We start from the raw sequence: 21423 nt of genomic DNA, 5'->3' as shown, positions 1-21423 counted from the left end.
CACACTTATCTTTGTACTCCTCACCTGATTGCCGCCACACATGCTTGAGACCATCTGAACCAAACAAATTAATCTTGGTCTCATCAGACCATAGGACATGGTTCCAGTAATCCATGTCCTTTGTTGACATGTCTTCAGCAAACTGTTTGCGGGCTTTTTTGTGTAGAGACTTCAGAAGAGGCTTCCTTCTGGGGTGACAGCCATGCAGACCAATTTGATGTAGTGTGTGGCGTATGGTCTGAGCACTGACAGGCTGACCCCCCACCTTTTCAATCTCTGCAGCAATGCTGTCAGCACTCCTGCGCCTATCTTTCAAAGACAGCAGTTGGATGTGACGCTGAGCACGTGCACTCAGCTTCTTTGGACGACCAACGCGAGGTCTGTTCTGAGTGGAACCTGCTCTTTTAAAACGCTGGATGATCTTGGCCACTGTGCTGCAGCTCAGTTTCAGGGTGTTGGCAATCTTCTTGTAGCCTTGGCCATCTTCATGTAGCGCAACAATGCGTCTTTTAAGATCCTCAGAGAGTTCTTTGCCATGAGGTGCCATGTTGGAACTTTCAGTGACCAGTATGAGAGAGTGTGAGAGCTGTACTACTAAATTAAACACACCTGCTCCCTATGCACACCTGAGACCTAGTAACACTAACAAATCACATGACATTTTGGAGGGAAAATGACAAGCAGTGCTCAATTTGGACATTTAGGGGTGTAGTCTCTTAGGGGTGTACTCACTTTTGTTGCCGGTGGTTTAGACATTAATGGCTGTATATTGAGTTATTTTGAGAGAAGAATAAATTTACACTGTTATATAAGCTGCACACAGACTACTTTTCATTGTGTCAAAGTGTCATTTTGTCAGTGTTGTCCCATGAAAAGATATACTTCAATATCTGCAGAAATGTGAGGGGTGTACTCACTTTTGTGATACACTGTAACGACGTTTGTGTGCATTTCAGTTGCAGAGCACGATCCGAGAGCACCGAGACGGAGGGAATGCGGGAGGTGTGTTCAGCCGCTACAACATCCTGAAGGTAAACACCACGCCGATGATGGAAAATAAACATGGACTCGTGCGCGTGTGCTGATGTGATTAATGTTCCTTCACTGCATTCATTAGAGGCATCGCTGCCAGGGTGAGATGTTCCCTATCAGAGATACTCATACGCGTGTGTGTTGTTCTGTGTGTGTGTGTGTGTTTTTCTCTGCTTGTGTGTGTGTGTGTGTGTGTGTGTGTGTGTGTGTGTGTGTGTGTGTGTGTGTGTGTGTGTGTGTGTGTGTGTAGATCCAGAAGGTGGTGAATAAGAAGCTGAGAGAGAGATACGCACACAGACAGAAGGAAATCTCAGACGAGAATCACAACCACCATAACGAGCGCATGCTGTTCCATGGTACAAGCTACACACACACACACACACACACACACACACACACACACACACACAATACTGCTATATACTAATAGTAATGCTGATATATACTAATACATATTGATATATACTGATAGTGCTGATATACTGTATATCAGTACTATCATTATATATTAGCATAACAGTATGTTTTAGTATACATATGTATCAGTATATACCAGTACTATTAGTACCATCAGTATATATAAGTATGTATTAACATATATCAGTACTATCATTATATATTAGCATAACAGTATATTTTAGTATACATCACTATGCATAAGTATACATCAGCACTATTAATACTATCAGTAAATATCAGTACCATCAGTATATATAAGTATGTATTAATTTATATCAGTATATATCAGTACTATCATTACATATTAGTATATAACAGTATATTTTAGTATATCTCACTACGTATGTATTAATATACATCAGTACATATATAAAAATGCTTACATATCAGTACTGTTGGTATATATCATTATATATGTATCAGTACTATTAACACTATCAGTATACATCAGTACTATTAATACTATCAATATATTAGTACTATTAACACTCAGTATATATCAGTACTATTAATACTATCAATATATTAGTACTATTAACACTATCAGTATATATCAGTACTATTAATACTATCAATATATTAGTACTATTAACACTATCAGTATATATCAGTACTATTAATACTATCAATATATTAGTACTATTAACACTATCAGTATATATCAGTACTATTAATACTATCAATATATTAGTACTATTAACACTATCAGTATACATCAGTACTATTAATACTATCAATATATTAGTACTATTAACACTCAGTATATATCAGTACTATTAATACTATCAATATATTAGTACTATTAACACTATCAGTATATATCAGTACTATTAATACTATCAATATATTAGTACTATTAACACTATCAGTATATATCAGTACTATTAATACTATCAATATATTAGTACTATTAACACTATCAGTATATATCAGTACTATTAATACTATCAATATATTAGTACTATTAACACTATCAGTATATATCAGTACTATTAATACTATCAATATATTAGTACTATTAACACTATCAGTATATATCAGTACTATTAATACTATCAATATATTAGTACTATTAACACTATCAGTATATATCAGTACTATTAATACTATCAGTACCATTATTATATATCAGTATGTATTAACGTCAGTATATATCAGTAATATCATGATATATTAGTAAATATCAGTATATTTTAGTATACATCACTATGTATTAGTATACATCAGTACTATTAGTATATTTATATCAGTACTATCAGTATGAATTAGTATTTATAAAACGGATAGTTCCGGTCCTAAAATCTGATTGGCTGAGCCGCGTTCGAAGCCGTTGTAAAATCCCCGATAAACTCACACCTATGACCACCTCACATCATTCCATATTAATACGCCACTGAATCGAAAAAGTTAATGTTATTTTCGCCCTCGTGTTGCCTAGCAACACTGTTAATCGAACTATTTTGCGTCGCGGAAGAACGCTTTATTGTAAGTTTATACACAATAAATACATTTATGAATTAAACATTGTTGTATTTATTATATTTTATGTTGACCGCCGTTTTATAAAAGCAATAAGCCACGTGAGGCCGTGCGTTACTGTTATGATTTTAGCACGGGGAAAGAAGTTTCAGGCTCTCCGCTTCGCGTCGTACCAAAAACGTCATCCCCGTGCTACAATCACAGTAATGCACGGCCTCTCGTGGCTTATTGCTTTATTATCAGCTGTAACTGTAAACATTATATCAGTATATATTAGTACTACCAGTATTTATCAATACTATTTATAATATCAGTATACATCAGTACTATTAATATTATCAGTACCATCATTATATATCAGTATGTATTAACGTCAGTATATATCAGTACTATAATTATATATTAGTAAATATCTGTATTTTAGTATACATCAGTACTGTTAGTATATACTGTATATTAATACATACTGATGTATACTGATGGTACTGATAGTACTGATGTATACTATAATTTTATTTATATGTTCTGATATATACTAATACTAATACTGGTGGTACTAATATATGTGCTGAAATTTTACTTATATATACAGTATGTATAGACCCCAACAAATAAACGGTAGATTAGAGGGAGCCAGTGGGGGGCAGCGGTGAGCTGAAATCAGTCCCTGCATCACATGTGCACTTCACACGCACTGGTTAGTCTGGCAGAAGCTTTAAATACAGGAGTGTGGGTTAAGGGCCTTCTGGTCTCCAAAAATGAGGATGAATTAATTTGGGGAAGGTGCTGAAAATCCAGAACAGAATTCAGAGTAATTAATGCTTTGCTCCTCTCGCTCTCCATACAGGTTCTCCTTTCATTAACGCCATCATCCACAAAGGCTTTGATGAGAGACACGCCTACATAGGGGGCATGTTCGGAGCGGGCATCTACTTCGCCGAGAACTCGTCCAAAAGCAACCAGTACGTGTATGGCATCGGCGGTGGCACCGGCTGCCCCACACACAAGGACCGCTCCTGTTACATCTGTCACAGGTACAGAGGTGCACCAGCACCAGCTAATAAATATCCACTAATTCATCACATGGTTCATCTCCCAGTCAGTTATAACTCAGTTAAAACAGTAAACAAACGTCAGCTGGTCGACTGGAGTTTGACCAGAGGAAAACTATCAGGGCTGCTGTTAAATTTTACTTTGAGAAAATTTTTTATTTTTAAAGTAAAATGTTTAAAAATAATAATATTTAATATTTGAAAAATAATAATATATAATAATATAAAAAAAACAGATCAATATGTAATATTTAATAAGTAAATTATAATAATTTTCTTTTGCTCTTAATGACCAGCGTGTGGCGCTGTGGTGTGTTATGTATTATATATACGGGTGTTGTGATGTGCAGGCAGATGCTGTTCTGTCGGGTGACCCTGGGAAAATCCTTCCTGCAGTTCAGCGCTATGAAAATGGCTCACGCTCCTCCAGGTCATCACTCGGTCATCGGACGTCCCAGCGTCAACGGTCTGGCGTACGCCGAGTACGTGATCTACAGAGGGGAGCAGGTCAGAGAGTCACATTTATCACTATTAATATAGAAACTCTCTTATTTTTTACATCTTTAATTTATAATATTTAAAAAAATAAATCTATAATGTTTTTAAAAAAATCTTTAATATTTAAAAAAAATGAATCTGTAATATTTAAAAAATAATTATATAATGTTTAAAAAAATAAATCTGTAATGTTTTAAAAAAAATTTAATCTGTAATATTTTTAAATAAATCTATAATGTTTTTAAAAAAATCTGTAATATAAAAAAAAACGAATCTGTAATATTTAAAAAATTATTATATAATGTTTAAAAAAATAAATCTGTAATATTTAAAAACATTTAATATGTAATATTTAAAAAATAAATCTGTAATATTTAAAAATTAAATCTGAAATATTTAAAAAATAAATCTGTAGTATTTAAAAAATAAATCTGTAATATTTAAAAAATAAACCTGTAGTATTTAAAAAATAAATCTGTAATATTTAAAAACATTTAATCTGTAATATTAAAAAAATAAATCTGTAATATTTAAAAATTAAATCTGAAATATTTAAAAAATAAATCTGTAGTATTTAAAAAATAAATCTGTAATATAAAAAGTAAATCTGTAATTAAAAAATAAATCTATAATGTTAAAAAGATTACATCTGTAATATTAAAAAAATAAATCTGTAATATTAAAAAAATAAATCTGTAATATTAAAAAATAAATCTGTAATATTAAAAAATAAATCTGTAATTAAAAAATAAATCAATGTTAAAAAAATTACATCTGTAATATTAAAAAAAAAATGTATCTAATATTTAAAAAATAAATCTAAAATGTTAAAAAAATTTAATCTGTAATATTTAAAAAATAAATCTGTAATATTTAAAAAATAAATATAAAAAAATAGTCTATAATTTTGAAAAACTACATTTTTAATATTTAAATTTTTTATCTATAATTATGAAAAAATAAGTATTTAATATTTTTTAAATAAATTTTTTTTTTAGAAATAATTCTAAAATATTTCAAAAATTAAGTCATAATATTTTACAAAAATACCAGGCACACCTGAGTGTGTCTGAGGGAGGGGAGTCGACTGGGCTTCACTGGCGCTGGCATTGCGACCTCTGCTAGGCTGGCCACATTTGGTTCCTCACGGTTTATTTATCTCTTTTTTTCAGGCGTACCCGGAGTACCTCATCACCTACCAGATCGTGAAGCCGGAGAGCACGCCGCAGACGCCGGCGGCGGCCGAGCAGAAGTCGTAGTGGCGCTCGGGTCGCCCCTTCTCGGACTGTTACGCAACTTACACACTTCACACACATTCTGGCCTCCGCTTCGTCTGCCTCCGAGCGCCCCCGCACGGTTTACAGCATTTCGGCCCCGGATCCGAGAACCCACGCCCCTCTACGCCCCGGCGGGGGGACTGCACCCGGGCTGTAGGAGGGTGTGGGTTCGAAGGTCAGCGCAGGGCACCTTTTTCTAGGGAACACACTACCAGATGGACCACGTCAGCATTCGGGACCTCGTTTTATTTTCTTGTGTTTTTTGATGTTGAACCCCACTTGTTTTTTGGGGGAAAGAGGGAAGGGTGGGGGGGCACAGGTCAGAATTTCCTCATTTTTACCTCCGTTATCATAGCTGGACATTTTAAGACTTGCACTCTTACGCAGGATGTAACTTATTCCAGGATTCGAGCACGTGGAGGTGAAACGTCACGCGGTTTTGGGTGAAGCTCTCCGTAATGTTTACTGATGAAGGGTGGCATCATTTTTTTTGTGGGGGGGGTATTTTTGGCATGGGGGGGAGGTGCATTTCTGTTCCTTTAACTGATTTCAGCAGCATTTTGAACTGTATGTTTGGATTTTTTTTATTTTTTTTATTTCCTTTCATTCCAGTTAAACACTACTGACATTTCAGCATTTACAGGATCAAAGACGTTCAGGTGCCGTTCGAGGTGACGCCGACACCCCTTTTTTTTACCAAAATGAAGCCAGTGCTGGTTTTGGGAACCGTTTCAGGAGCTGTTTGGCATTTGAGAGGTTTTTAGTAGCTTTGAGGACAATTTATATACAATTCATATTAAAAATAGTATGTGGACGCCACTTTTAGTTCTTCTGAGGTAAAGTTCAGGTCGTTGAGGGGGTTTGCTGTGAAGGAACTCGAGTGGGATGAATTAGAACGTCCATTGCTAGCCAGGCCTACAGAATCAGCACCAGAACCCGACCTCACGAACGCTCTGTTGACTAACGGGAGCAAATGCCCACAGACGCACTCCAAAAATCAGTTACCCATCTTTTTCCCATAGATGATATTCGGACACCACTCTTGATTACCGGACACACCCGTTCCTAACAGGTGCATGAAATCGATTTCGGGATTTGACTAATCAGGCACAAGTTCCCACAGACACGCTACAGAATCTTGTTGAAAGCCTTCTCCGCAAGCTAAAGGTCAGGTGCGATTATACTGTTGACCATATAACGTACATTCAAGACTGAGAAACGTGTGTAGTCCGTTTTCTTCCAGGCACATAAATGACAGGTTTTACTTTTTAATTCTTGTTTTTAAACTGATTAAACACAAAAACACGTCCGACTTTATTATCTTTGCCAGAAATAGCGAATGCAAAATTTAAAAGCGCTCTTTAATTCTATAAAAGTGAGAGAACGAAGCTGAACGAAGGGCGTCTGTTTCATTTGTCATTACCTAATATAAAAAAGTGTTAATAGAGGAATCGAGCAGCTCTTGGGTGGCGCGGCACTAAATCACGCTAGCCCACTGGCACTGAGACGCGAAGGTTCGAATCTCAGCAGTGCTATCGGCCGGTTAAACATCTGCACTGACGGGTAGCTCAGTGATTGAGGTGCTGGACCAGTGATCAGTAGTGCTGGTGCTGGTTCAAGCCCAACCACAGGCACTGTAGAGCCCCTGAGCCACTCACGTTTAATCACCGTGTTCGGCCCGGAGTCCTAAAGAGCACTGCTGCTGCGTACGCAACATGGTCAAAAGTATTGGGACGCCGCTTCTAATGAATGAACTCTTGTGTTTCAACCACAACAGTTGCTATTAGAGGTAATGAACACGTTTTGTATGGGAATTATATGCTTCAGACTTTGCAGCAACAGTTTAGGGAAGGTCCTTCTTTGTTCAGGCATGAACGAGCTCCTAAAGCCCCGCTCAACAGCTCTGGGAAGCGCCGGAGGGCCCGGCTGTACAAATGCTGTCATCTTTAGACTGAACAGGCACAAATTCCCATACGCAGACATACTTCAAAGTCGTGTGAGGAACCTCTGAGAAGAGCGGCTGTTATTCTAGCTGAGCTCATGGTCAGGTGTCCAAATACTTTTGGTCATATTGCATAAAGTACCGTGTTCCTGTCCCCTCTACTTGAAGGCCGTTTGGTTGGCATTGGCATTTACAATGATTCGGACGTTGGTGGTTCCTCCTACTAGCTGAATCTCGCGCGTCGCTGAGAGCGAGGGCTAACACGTGCTTATCCTAGACGCATGACTCCGCCCCTCTGAGCTTTTTGGGCGTATTTTAAGGACTGGATTGTGTTGCTTTGATTGATTTGATTGGCTGATTAGGACGGTTGGGTTCTCTTGGAGCTCACGGCCACTGGCGACTCTGGTCAGGGCTGGTCTGAGATTGGCTCATAGCGGGTAGCGGGTCCAGTCTGGCTCTCCTGGACTTTAGGGTGTTGAAGAGTGAATGCTGGTTCACCTTCTGGAATTGTATCATGTTCCTGCACATCACAGGTTATTGGTTCTAATCCCACACTATGTTTATGGCACGAGAAATGCACAACAGTTCCAGATCGGGCACCAAAAACAGCACTGGCACCTTGTTTTGTTTGTTTGTTTGATTTTTTTTGGTGGGGGGGTCACTCACGTCTCACCCTGTCGGCCTCCTGTTCCTCACCCTCATCGTCAATATTTTATTACTTTAATCGGGACCCGACGAGCTTTCGATGAACCACGGCGGGCGACAGAAACGCCCCTCCATTATGTAAACCAGTCTTAATAAAGTACACATGCCACACCCGCTGTTCCTGCTGCCTCCGTTCTTTACCGTTATCGCTCGCCGAATCGGTGTGTGTCCTGTTCCGTGGAAAAACGTGTGGGGGGGATGGGGGGTAGGAGGAGGATTCGGTTGGCGGTGGGTGGATTTTTCTAACTGACTTCCTGTGAGGTATCTCGTTTGAACGCTTCAGCTGAGCTGTTATCAGACTCATCACACACAGCCTGAGGGTTTGTGTGTGTGTGTGTGTGTGTGTGTGTGTGTGTGTGTGTGTGTGTGTGTGTGTGTGTGTGTGTGTGTGTGTGTGTGTGTGTGTGTGTGTGTGTGTGTGATCAGTCATCACACTTTCCTAAAAAACCACAAACAGGTGGGGTCGAGGGGGCGTCTCTAAAATAAAGACGGTTAACTGTTAATTCTCATTGTTTTTCAACTTTAACGTTTGCCGCCCTGTTTTCAACCTTTAGGGCCCCTCATTTGGGCCCCTATGACTTAAACTATATAGTCAAAAGTATGTGGACACCCCTTTTAATGATCAAATGTATATGTTTCTGCCACATCCATTGCTAAGAGGTGTATAAAAGTCATATAGGGGTAGGTAAGTGATTTTAACATTGTGCCAACAGTTTGGGGAAGACCTGACTGACTGTATTGACTGAATGGGCGCAAATCCCCACAGACGCACTCCAACGTCTAGTACAAAGTCTTCTTCCCAGAGAACTGGATGATATTAAAGCCACAAAGGAAAGACCAGTCCCGCCCTCCCTCAGAGAAACACGTCTGAGGAAACAGTTACTGTTACAGCACCCTGTTTGGGCCCTGATGACGTACACTATATGGCCAAATGTATGTGGACACCCCTTCTAATGATTGAATGTAGTCGTTTCTGCCACATCCATTACTAACAGGTGTATAAAAGTCATATAAGGTAGGTAAATGATGTGATTTTAACATTGTGCCAACAGTTTAGGGAAGTCCCCTTTCTGAGAGAGCACAAAACGAGCTTCAACCTAATTTAACACAGTGTATCAGTGCTTGACCCTACTGACTCTATTTACTAAATAGGCACAAATCCCCTCAGACGCACTCCAACGTCTAGTAGGAAATCTTCCTCCCAGAGGACTGGATGATATTAAAGCTACCTAATACTTTTGGCCAACTGTTTACAGTGAAAGTTTCTGATTAAACGGGGGGCTTTTACAGGATGTGGTGCACCTTATGGTACAAAAACTGGGCGCCAAACTAGTACAGGGCTTCAACCAGTCCTGCCCTCCCTCAGACACAGCCAATCACGACTGAGGAAACAGTTACCGGTTGTTTCTTATTAGTTTTGAATGTTAATGTTGGTCCTTTTATTCAGTTTGGGTTCTAAGACTTACATTATATAGCCAAATGTATGTGGACACCCCTTCTAATGATTGAATGTAGTCGTTTCTGCCACATCCATTACTAACAGGTGTATAAAAGTCTTATAAGGTGGGTAAGTGATGTGATTTTAACACTGTGCCAACAGTTTGGGGAAGTCCCTTTCTGAGAGAGCACAAAACGAGCTCTGTAAAGGCCCCTGGTTCTCAATTTAACTAAACACAGTGTATCAGTGCTTGACCTGCCTGACTATTTACTAAATAGGCACAAATCCCCTCAGACGCACTCCAACGTCTAATAGGAAATCTTCCTCCCAGAGGACTGGATGATATTAAAGCTTTTGGCCAATTGTTTACAGTGAAAGTTTCTGATTAAACGGGGGGCTTTTACAGGATCTGGTGCACCTTATGGTGCAAACACTGGGCGCTGAACCGGTACAGGGCGTCAACCAGTCCTGCCCTCCCTCAGACACAGCCAATCACGACTGAGGAAACAGTTACTGGTTGTTTCTCATTAGTTTTAAATGTTAATGTTAGTCCTTTTGTTCAGTTTGGGTTCTAGCCAAATGTATGTGGACACCACTTATAATGATTGAATATAGTTGATTCTGCCCCATCTATTGCTAACAGGTGTATAAAAGTCTTATAAGGTAGGTAAATGATGTGATTTTTATGTAAATGCCAGGGCAGTGGGTCACCAGAACGCATTTTAATGTCTGTTGTGTTAAATTTGCTTTAATTAATTTCCAGATTGGCTCTGGCTCAATTACTGACATTGTATTGTCACAAAGTTAGGTAACATGATAAATACTCTAAATGTGAACGGGCCGTCTTTATAGGTGCAGTTCTAACGCGATTCCACCAGAGGGCGCTGTGAGCACATCGTATTTTTTTAATAATATACATAAAGATCCATAAAAATCACTCCAGACTTTTATCGTTCAAGAATTCTTTTATATTCAACAATGAAAATCAAACAGAGAAATAAATAAAATATACATACACGGCAAAAACAGCTAAAAAACTCTTCGAACACCTCGGCCCGATGTCACGGGCGCCCCGGCTGGACGTCTGAGTGGACGGGGACGGTAAAAAGTATTGCATTCGTCGCTAACGGACGGACCGGATCACGGAACCACGACGGAATTCTGATCATCTGCTTCGCCGTGCCAGCCATGTGCAAAACAAACCCTCGTATTGCATCACGTAAAAGTGCTCTAGAGAAGGTGCCCAAGCTCAGTGCCACGCCCCACGGTCCGGGGTTTCTCGGGGGTAACAGATTCAGAGGAAGGTCGTGGACCGCGGCCGTTCGGTCGCCTTCTCTCATCATGATCCAGTGCAGTCAAGCAGCGTCTCGGCCTCCATTTCTGTCGTGTGCAGTACTGCTTGTTTTCACCTGCACCTGCACCTATCGATCAGCCAGCAGGGGTCTGTTGCAGCAGCTATAAGGAGCCCCGACAGCCCTCCCTCCCTCAGGTGAGCCGCTCTCTGTCCCCGTTAACGTTGCTCAAGACCTTTGGGGTGCTAACGAAGCCCTACAGTGGTATGACCCATCAAAGTGACCCTGTTAAAAGTATGTGCCCCCCCTTCCCCCCGTCGTACCATTAAAAACAGTGAGGACATTATGCGCCCGTCTGTACGGCGCACAGCAGTTCTAACACCCGACCGGCTACGATACAAATACCAAAAAGTAAATAAATATATGAGTACCGCGTGACGGATATTTATGACCCGACGGTGCTTTGGTGGCATCTGGGAAGAGGAGGGAAAGATTATTGCTCGAATGTGTCCGTATTGCAGGATTTTTAGTTTGTCCGTCTGTTCCGCTCAACCAACCTCACAAACTGAAGGATTTTTGGAAGAACCCGAGGTGCAGCGCGAGCGCGCTAATAAGCGTCCATTCTTCATGTACTCTAGTCCAAGTTCGGCAATCTGATACGCGTTTAAGTCAGTGGGGTAAAGAAACGTCGGGTCCGAGTCCCTGATCCCCCTTGGAAGGAAAAGTCCTTGATAAATGAAGGTCGCGGCGCCTCTCGGGGAATCTCTGGCGTGACTGTGTCAGCAGCTGGGCGAGGTGGTGATGGGGCTCTGCAGGTACGTGAGGCTGCCGGGCTGCCCGTGCGGCCCCACCGGGAAGCTGAAGATGAAGGGCGTGCTGGGGGACGAGGAAGACTTGGGTCCGAGCGTGGCGGACGGGCTGGCGGCCTCCACCGAGCAGGACGTGGTCAGGACCTGCGACTCGAACTGCAGCAGCTGCCCCATGAAGCTGAAGTTGGGCGAGATGATGCTGCGCCGCTGCCTGACGAACTCGAAGGCCTCGTCCAGACGCACCCGCTTCTTCTTCATCAGGTAGGCCAGGCAGATGGTGGCCGAGCGCGAGATGCCCGCCTGGCAGTGCACCAGGACGCGCCCGTTCGAGTCCTTCACCGAATCTGTGGAGAGGAAGACAGGTCAGATATGAAATTCATGTGTTTCAGCCACAACAGTTGATAACAGGTGTAATAAATCGATCATATAGAGGGAATACGCTTTCAACATTGCAGCAACAGTTTAGGGAAGGCCCTTCCTGTTTCATCCCTGAACCTCAGCCTCACTGAGCAGCTTTGGAACGAACCAGAACATCAACTGAACTGAAGCTGACCAACATCAGTGCCCATCCATCCAAATACTAAATAATAATCTGTTGAGTAAATGGGCACAAATTCCCATAGGCATACTTCAAAATATTGTAAGAAAATGTTTTCTTAGCTGAAAAGGCGTCCAAATACTTTTGGCTCTATAGTGACCGGCATTCTCTTTAATGAGAGTGTAAAGGTAAGGGTGCTATACTGTAGATCAGAAGGTTGAGGGTTCAAGCACCGCTATGGTCATAATATACCGTCATCAGTCATAACATTAAAACCACCTCCTTGTTTCTACACTCACTGTCCATTTTATCAGCTCCACTTACCATATAGAAGCACTTTGTAGTTCTACAATTACTGACTGTAGTCCATCTATTTCTCTACATACTTTGTTAGCCTACTTTCACCCTGTTCTTCAATGGTCAGGACCCCCACAGAGCAGGTATTATTTAGGTGGTGGATGATTCTCAGCACTGCAGTGACACTGACATGGTGGTGGTGTGTTAGTGTGTGTTGTGCTGGTATGAGTGGACCAGACACAGCAGCACTGCTGGAGTTTTTAAATACCGTGTCTACTCACTGTCCACTCTATTACACACTCCTACCTAGTCGGTCCACCTTGTAGATGTAAAGTCAGAGACGATCGCTCATCTATTGCTGCTGTTTGAGTCGCTCATCTTCTAGACCTTCATCAGTGGTCACAGGATGCTGCCCACGGGGCGCTGTCGGCTGGATATTTTTGGTTGGTGGACTATTCTCAGTCCAGCAGTGACAGTGAGGTGTTTAAAAACTCCAGCAGCGCTGCTGTGTCTGATCCACTCATAGCAGCACAACACACACTAACACACCACCACCATGTCAGTGTCACTGCAGTGCTGAGAATTATCCAGCACCTAAATAATACCTGCTCTGTGATGGTCCTGACCATTGAAGAACAGCATGAAAGCAGGTTAAAAAGGTATGTAGAGAAATAGATGGACTACAGTCAGTAATTGTAGAACTACAAAGTGCTTCTATATGGTAAGTGGAGCTGATAAAATGGACAGTGAGTGTAGAAACAAGGAGGTGGTTTTAATGTTATGACTGATCAGTGTATATGTATATATTATGCAAGCACCTAACAGGATCTCCTCTAATGACCCAGCACTAAACGATCTCTGCTCTTTAAAGGTGACAACATCTCTGGTGAGAGAGCAATTCTCACCCACTGTACCGCCCGGGGGTGGGTTTTTCACACCCTTCACCCTGCTGGAACACAAAAAAATCCACACCCACCATTACTAACACGCAGCTCATAATAAACCAGGGAGAAACCGGCGAGCGCAGACAGAATAAGACGAGATATTTTTTTATCTCTGAGTTCAGCGTGGATGTTCTGATGCTTCGAGCTGGATGAGTCACACTCCGCTCGTGTGTTCCTCCCCCCACCATCCGGCCTCGTTCAGGGTCGAGCCGCACTGAAACTAGATCTTCAGGATTCCCGACCACAAATCCACCCACCCACCGTACTGCCTCACGATCCCAGCCTGAGGGAGAACAGGCTGTTGAGAACAAGTGCATCAGGAAGATGATCACCTCTGAGCGAGTGTACGAGACGGCCAGAACAGAGAAGGAGCTTTCTACACTGCACACCTTCTACATCAGGGTAACATCACAGAGAAAAACGAATAAAAGCCCCCTTGTGGAGGGTTCAAGCCCTGCTACGGCTGAGCTGCTATTTTTGGGCCCCTGAACAAGGCCCCTGATTCTCAGTCGCAATTTGCTTCAAACTGCAGCTCAGTACGTGTGACCCTCATTTTTTCCTCCCAGTTTAGTCGCATCCAATTCCCCCCACTCATGCAGACTTCCAGTTCTTTGACACGGCCTCTCTGACATGCATGCAGTACCACTTGTTTTCACCTGCACCAAGGTGATCGGAGGAGAACCTCACGCACCCGCAGGACGTCCAGAATAGCCAAAACGAGCCTGGTGACCAACGACCCTGACCTGTTTCTACACAGCAACCTTCTACATCAGGGTAACATCACAGAGAACAACGAATAAAACGCCCCCTTGTGGAGGCTTTACATTACACCTTGTAAGCCACAGTGGGACCAGATTGTACAGAGAGGAGCATGGAGAGTAAGATGCATTATTGCACATGCTCAGAGGTTCCTTTGCTATTCTGGCCAGCTCATACACTCGTTCAGAGATGCTCATCTTCCTTGTAGCCTAGCGGTTAAGGTACTGGACTAGTAAGCAGAAGGTTGCTGGTTTAAACCCCACCACTGCCAGGTTGCCCCTGTTGGGCCCTTGAGCAAGGCCCTCAACACTAAATTGTTTACTGTAAGTCGCCGAAAATGCAAATGTGTTGCCCGGGTTGCATAAAATACGGCAAGCCATAGCCTAGTGGTGAAGGTACTGGACTAGTAATCAGAAGGTCGCTGGTTCAAGCCCCACCACTGCCAGGTTGCTGCTGTTGGGTCCTTGAGCAAGGCTCTTAACCCTCAATTACTCAGACTGTATACTGTAACTGTAATGTAAGTCGCGTTGGATAAAGGCGTCTGCTAAATGCCGAAAATGTAAATGTTAATTCCTGGATAAAATCATGTGGAGTCGCTTGAAAAACCCGGTTGTACATCATACGTTACCGATTTTAACCGGCTAATGAATGCGCCCTCACGAGCGGGATTCGGCTGAACGAGCGGATCAGAGATTAAGCGTGAAAACAGGAACCTGGAGTTCTGTCATGCAAACGAGTCCGTTAATCACTGATCCACACCGGTTCATGCACAACCAGAAGGAAAACAAAGCAACACCAACACCGTCGAGAACCATCCAGAACCGCTGGCCAATTTGCACGTCAATCATGTCCACAATTCCGGGTCAGAACGGATCAGAACGGGAAAAGCGAGCTCACCTATGAAGTCGATGGCTTCGATGAACCAGGAGCTGATGTCCTCCTTGTGGTTGTCCTCCACCGGGATGCATTTGTACTGGTAGGCGCCCTCGAAGTGGTTCGGACAGTTCGAGGAGACGTTCAGTACGGCCGAGATGCCCATCCCGTCCAGAACGTCCTTTTTGGACGCGTGGAAGGCGCTGCCGAGGAACAGGAAGGGAAGGATCTCCACCGGACCACCCTGTCAAAAAATACATAAATAACATTTACATCTCCGGGATTTATGCAAAGCGACTTACAGTACTGTGACAGTATACTGTCTAAGCAATTGAGAATTAAGGGCCTTGCTTAAGGGCCCAACAGTGGCAACCTGGCAGGGGTGTGGCTTGAACCAGTGACCTTTTGATTACTAGTCCAGTACCTTAACCACTAGGCTACAACTGCCTAAATTGAACAATTAAAGCAAGATTTTTGATTTAAAAATAAAAAGAACATAAATACGTGTTTTGAATTACAAACGATTCTGTTTAATATCAGACCACCTTAATAAACTTAACAAATCATTAATATGACAGCAGAATTTTAATGAATTTTCAATTTTTAATGATAACTCATATCTGCCGCATATTAATGAATGTTTACATAAAATAAACAACCAAATTAATCTACAGGTCACACCAGTGATCAGACCAGTTTGACTTTTCCATCTCTTAATAATACCAGTAGTACACCATGCTAAGCACTCACAGCCTACTGGTTTATGGTGCTGCGCTGGTGCTTGAGGCATTGTATTAATGGCCACGTCAGCAATACTACTACAGGAGCTGCGAAGGAGCTTAACACGCTAATAAATGCAGCAGAAACAATGCTGGAGACGATGGAGGATGGTAGAAGACTGGAACAAGCGGACTCCTTATATTTAGGAAAAGGAGCGTCAAATACTGTAGAATGTGCCGGTGAGGTACTGGACTAGTAATCAAAAGGTCACTGGTTCAAGCCCCACCACTGCCAGGTTGTCGCTGTTGGGCCCTTGAGCAAGGCCCTTAACCCTCAAATGCTTAGACAGTGTACTGTCACAGTGCTGTAAGTCACTTTGTATAAAAGCGTCTGGTAAATGTGTGCAGTACAGCAGGTTTGAAGCAGCTTTTATGTTTAAGTTTATTTGTTTTTCTTTTTGGTCTATTATTATTATTATTATTATCTGGATATTTGGAGCGTTGCGATGCACTAAATGAGTCACTTAATTAGCATTATTATTCATGACTGCATGTTAGGCGGTAAAGTACTCTAGCTTTCTATTTCTATTTGTATAGCATCTAATTGCAATGCTATTGGCCGGTTGGGCATCTGCATTGATATGATGGCTGAAACAGCCTAGCTATTGTGAGGTGCACTTCTCAGTGCGCTCTTAGTGCAGGTCCCAGGTCCAGAAAAGAGCGACCCCTAAAATAAACAGCCGTAAGAGAAAGAAAATCCGTCTGCACGATGTAAACAACTCAAATTGCAGTTTAGTGTCAGTAAATATTGACGTCCTGATAAATATCCCAGGGTCAGCGGGAAGCGGAAGGACGCGCATCGATTAGCGGTCTGGCTGACCTGCTTTTAAGCAGAAAGGACAGGAAATGAGCGAGCGAGTGAAGCGGTCCGGGAAAATGAAAGCGATCAATAAAGCACTCAGCTCGGGCCATGCCGGATCCGGACGAGCCAGGAGTCCACCAGTCTGACCCAGTATAGACGTGAATCCAGTTTTAGTATCCGGGCTTACCTGGTCATGCTGAGGAGTCCCACAGGACGTACAGCTCGGCTCGCTGCTGATCTGAGCCGCCGTCACTGATAACGTTTTGCTCTTCAAGCAGTAGTCCGGGTACTGGGAATAAAATCGATCGTATCCACCTGTAAAAACAAAAAATAGACACTCTGGTCAGCTGTGTGTCCGGCAAAATGCTGTCCAACAGAATGAAACCCTTATTTTAATATATAGCATCTCCAAAATGCAGCTCTTGTGGGGGTGTGTAAATCGGCGACAGGGTCATGGGTGGCCAAGGCTCATTGATGCATGTGGGGGGCGAAGGCTAGCCTGTGTGATCCGATCTAACAGACGAGCTACTGTATTAGGAAGGTGGTCATAATGTTGGTGGTCATTCAGTATCATGATCAGGGTCTAAAATACACTATACGACTAAGAGTATTCAGACGCCTGACCATGAGCTTGTAGAACGTCCTGTTTTAAAAACAAAGCGACCTCTATGTGACCTTTTCACTTATCTGACAGGGCTTCTCACAAGACTTTGAAGCACGTCTGTGGGAATTTGTGCCCGTTTAGTCATTAGTACTTGTGTGTCTGGACACTGGAGTGAGTTTCTTGGTTTTGAAACTGAGTTGTTCTTCACATCTTTATTGTTTGAGATTGCTCATGCTGGAACAGGGAAGGACCTTCCCTAAACTCTTGCTGATGGGTTGGAAGCATATTGTTTCCTTGATATATTACACCTGATAGTAACTGTTGTGGCAGAAACACGATTTCAAAAGCTACGTGAGCTGTACGTGCCTATGTTGCTGGTTCAAGCCCCACCACTGACAGGCTGACACTGTTGGGCCCCTGAGCAAGGCCCTTAATTCTCAATTGCTTAGACAGTATACTGTCACAGCTGGATAAATGCTAAATGCAGTACTGTATTCAAACATTCAGGCGTTAGTAAGAGAACTGTGAGCATTTCATACATCCTTGTTTTGCTTCGTACGCCCTCGTGATACGTCCTTGATGCGACCTTCAATAGAACCTTGTAAAACACTTGTAATAACCTATAATACACACGTCAGGTCCATCCTGACGTGCCGCATGACATGAAACCATGAAAGATTATCATTGTTATTATTATTGCACATTTTTTAATAATACTATTATCAGAAAGCTGAAGGAAGGGATGAATCGGTGCTCAGACTACAACACGGATTCTGCTACACTTGATGACGAAGGGTTCAACCATTTCTGTAGAAGCCACACTTCCACAGCTGAAAAATTATTTTCCACCATCACCCTACATTCATCAGATTGTTAGATTGTTGTACGGGTTAGAACCCACATCCTGGATGCTTCTCACCCTTATAACAACAAATGCACCTACCTCAGATAAAATAAAGGATAAACACGAGCCTGCAGGTTTTACCTTAGATTCAACATTTTACCAGCTGAGGATCAGTCATTTTCTTGTGAAATGAAAGCCTAGATGAGCAACACAAGATGGTCAAAAGTATGTGGACACCTGACTGTATACCTGTCTGACACCCTACTTTAAAACAATGGGCAACGATGTAAAATTGGCTTTGTAGTGCGGCTGTAACAGCTTCCACGTGTCTGACAAGGCTTTCTACAGAATTTTGGAATATGCCTGTAGGAACGTGTGTCCATTTATTCAAAAGGTAGATTATAGGTTCTGTCTACTGATGTACACCAACCTCATGAAACCAAAAATGTAAATATCAAACCAACAGTTCTCAACCTCAGGGTTCAGGGTGCAAATCGTGTTAGATAAAGTAAGCTTATGAAATATTTAATAATAAGATGTATTAGCATGATATTTTACCCCTTTTATTAACCCCAAATATGCATGCGATTTATGGACCCCCCCTCCCCCCATGATCATAAAACTATCAGTGACATGGACGCTGGTGCTCATGTTGAATTCAGAGAAAATCACTCGACTGTTATCTACAGTAACACAGTGCGGGAAAGAAAACAGCCCAAAGGTTGGTGTGTGTGTGTGTGTGTGTGTGTGTGTGTGTGTGTGTGTGTGTGTGTGTGTGTGAAGGGGGGGCATGTCCTTAAAATCCTTAAAATGGAGTCACTGGATAAGAAAGTGCAAAACACCCTGTATGGAACTCATTGTGTTCACAACATGGTGTGTGTGATCACGTATGACCATGAGTGTACCAGACCGACCAGGCTTGACACGTCTACACATATTACAGACATAATTTGTAATAATAATAATAATAATTATAATGACATGGGTTTAAGGTGTAAACACGTTTTAATCCTGTATTTTATTTAAATTTTTTTTGGGTCAAGTCTAATCTGGCCAGAAGAAACCAGAACTCATAAAGGAGGGTTTGGAGATACCGATTTGTTGTACCCTTGTAGATTTTGGCCTAAAGAAACGGAACAAAAAAACACAATCTAGCAGGATGTAAAAATAGACATTATTTAAATATATTTTTGTGTTTTTTCGGGAAAAGGAGGGGGTTCGCTGCCTCTCTGTTGACAGAAATGATAACACTTTGTTCAGCCAAGCCTGGGTGCTGCTACGTAAATAATAACATTTTATATTTATAATAAAGAAATATTCCCTGTATAGCAGGCTTTAAATTACGGTACGTCCATCAGTCATAATGTTATGTATTTAAAAACAATATGTGTTAACTGTGTGTTTAACCCTAAACTGAGTGTTAATAGTAAACACAATCTAAAAGCCGAGCCTGGTATTAAGGCACATGACTTATGCTACATAAAATATGTATAATGTACATGAGGTCGTCAGTATTGCTATATGGATTTATTTAAGATTAAATATTCAAAACAAAAAAGCCAGATTTTTTTTGAATAAATGAAGATAACAGCTGTGTTATAGCTTCTTCCCACACCCAAAATATATATTATTTATTTACTCATCAATACATTTATTTATGTATTTATTTATAGTTATTATAGCTTCTTCCCACACCCAAAATATATATTATTTATTTACTCATCAATACATTTATTTATGTATTTATTTATAGTTATTATAGCTTCTTCCCACACCAAAAATATATATTATTTATTTATTCATCAATACATTTATTTATGTATGTACTGTATTTATAGTTAATATAGCTTAATTCCCACACCACAAATATATAATATTCATTTATTTATGTTTTTATTTATAGTAATATAGCTTATTTCCCCTCCCAAAATATATATTATTTATTTATTCATCAATATATTTATTCATGTCTTTATTTATAGTTAATTTAGCTTAATTCTCCCCATCCAAAATATTTATTTACTTATTTATAGTTAATACAACCTACCCACTATCCAAATATTTATTTATATTTAATAAACTTCACTTATATTTATTTATTTATATATTCCATACAAATTCTTGGTTTGTTTATATTGAATGATGTTTTATATTCATGATAGCAGCTGTGTTTACCTTTGAGTAGGTAGATCTCAGTGGGGAAGGTGTCTCTGCCCAGCGCGTTGAGCACGATGGAGATGGTGCCACCCTGGCTGAGGGAGCTGGTATCCGGTGTGCGCTCGTCGTACAGAATAACAGCGCGGTAAAGGCCCGAGATCAGGCGGCTCTTCACCTCCTCGTCCCCGCCCAGGATCTGATCCAGACTCACCGAGCCCTTGGCTCTCCGGCGCACGATGGTGTTACAGCGGACGTTCACCGCGCTCCGGATGTGGCTGGAACTGAACGCCAAGAACGACCTGCAGTCCAGCAGCAGGTACCTGGATCCGTCCTCCTTCAGCAGCCTCTTTAACACGGTACACTCCATTTCACCCGTCTGATCCATCCTCACTCACTCGTTCATTCACTCATCCACTCACTGGGTCACCGCCTGGTTCGCTCTCTTTTATATTAATAATAATAATAATAATGCGTGTGCGTGTGCGCGCTTCTCCTCTCCACAGCTTCACTACACTGAGCCCGAGCTGCTCTCCGTTTTTTATGAATGGACCCAGCTCGGGGGCGCGCATTTCCTTAAAAGGGGCGCGACGTCACAATGGGCATGACGTCTTCTACTAGCACCATTCATCAGTGTCGGGGGCGCGCACCCGCCCAGTCTCCAACCCCTTCATTCATAAAAAAGGGAAGAAAAACAGCAGCACGGAGATCTCAGGTCTGCAATAAACATCCAAGTACTGAGTTAATCACTTAATAACGTGTTTATTAAGCCTTACTTACACACCCGACATTATTTATTTATCTACAGAGAGTATAGCTTATTTCCCCCACCCTAAATTTATTTAT

General features: G+C 41.6%; 2 protein-coding genes across 3 annotated transcripts in view; one reads left to right on the top strand and one right to left on the bottom strand.

Annotated features, from left to right (window-relative positions):
• tnksa (tankyrase, TRF1-interacting ankyrin-related ADP-ribose polymerase a) overlaps positions 1-6118 on the top strand; it is a 73457-nt gene extending 67339 nt beyond the window's left edge. For both annotated transcript variants that reach the window (XM_063011329.1, XM_063011328.1), the window contains exons 23-27: positions 957-1031; positions 1283-1388; positions 3818-4004; positions 4373-4529; positions 5693-6118. In XM_063011329.1, coding sequence (XP_062867399.1) covers positions 957-1031; positions 1283-1388; positions 3818-4004; positions 4373-4529; positions 5693-5779 — 612 coding nt within the window. In that variant the 3' untranslated portion in view covers positions 5780-6118. The remainder of the gene's footprint in view (positions 1-956; positions 1032-1282; positions 1389-3817; positions 4005-4372; positions 4530-5692) is intronic.
• A 4709-nt stretch (positions 6119-10827) lies between these two features.
• On the bottom strand, positions 10828-21103 carry dusp4 (dual specificity phosphatase 4). The gene is made up of 4 exons (XM_063011269.1): positions 20599-21103; positions 17163-17290; positions 15419-15638; positions 10828-12327 (listed from the first exon to the last, which is right to left on the bottom strand). Exons 1-4 carry the CDS (start codon positions 20963-20965, stop codon positions 11954-11956), a joined length of 1089 nt encoding a protein of 362 aa, XP_062867339.1. The 5' UTR covers positions 20966-21103; the 3' UTR covers positions 10828-11953.
• Between the last annotated feature and the right edge of the window lie 320 nt (positions 21104-21423).

Source organism: Trichomycterus rosablanca, chromosome 16, assembly GCF_030014385.1.
Source record: "Trichomycterus rosablanca isolate fTriRos1 chromosome 16, fTriRos1.hap1, whole genome shotgun sequence".
Taxonomy (NCBI): Eukaryota; Metazoa; Chordata; class Actinopteri; order Siluriformes; family Trichomycteridae; genus Trichomycterus; species Trichomycterus rosablanca.
The sequence above is the reverse complement of the archived record's forward strand: the minus strand, read 5'-3'. Positions and strand labels throughout refer to the sequence as shown.

Bases quoted from the DNA above. Each gene is read 5' to 3' on its own strand.
- dusp4 (XM_063011269.1), bottom strand. From the start codon at position 20,965: ATGGATCAGACGGGTGAAATGGAGTGTACCGTGTTAAAGAGGCTGCTG. The intron at 17,291-20,598 runs GTAAACACAGCT...TTGTTTTTACAG, and splicing joins TGAGATCTACCTACTCAAAG to GTGGATACGATCGATTTTAT. The intron at 12,328-15,418 runs GTGAGCTCGCTT...TCCTCTCCACAG, and splicing joins CGAAGCCATCGACTTCATAG to ATTCGGTGAAGGACTCGAAC.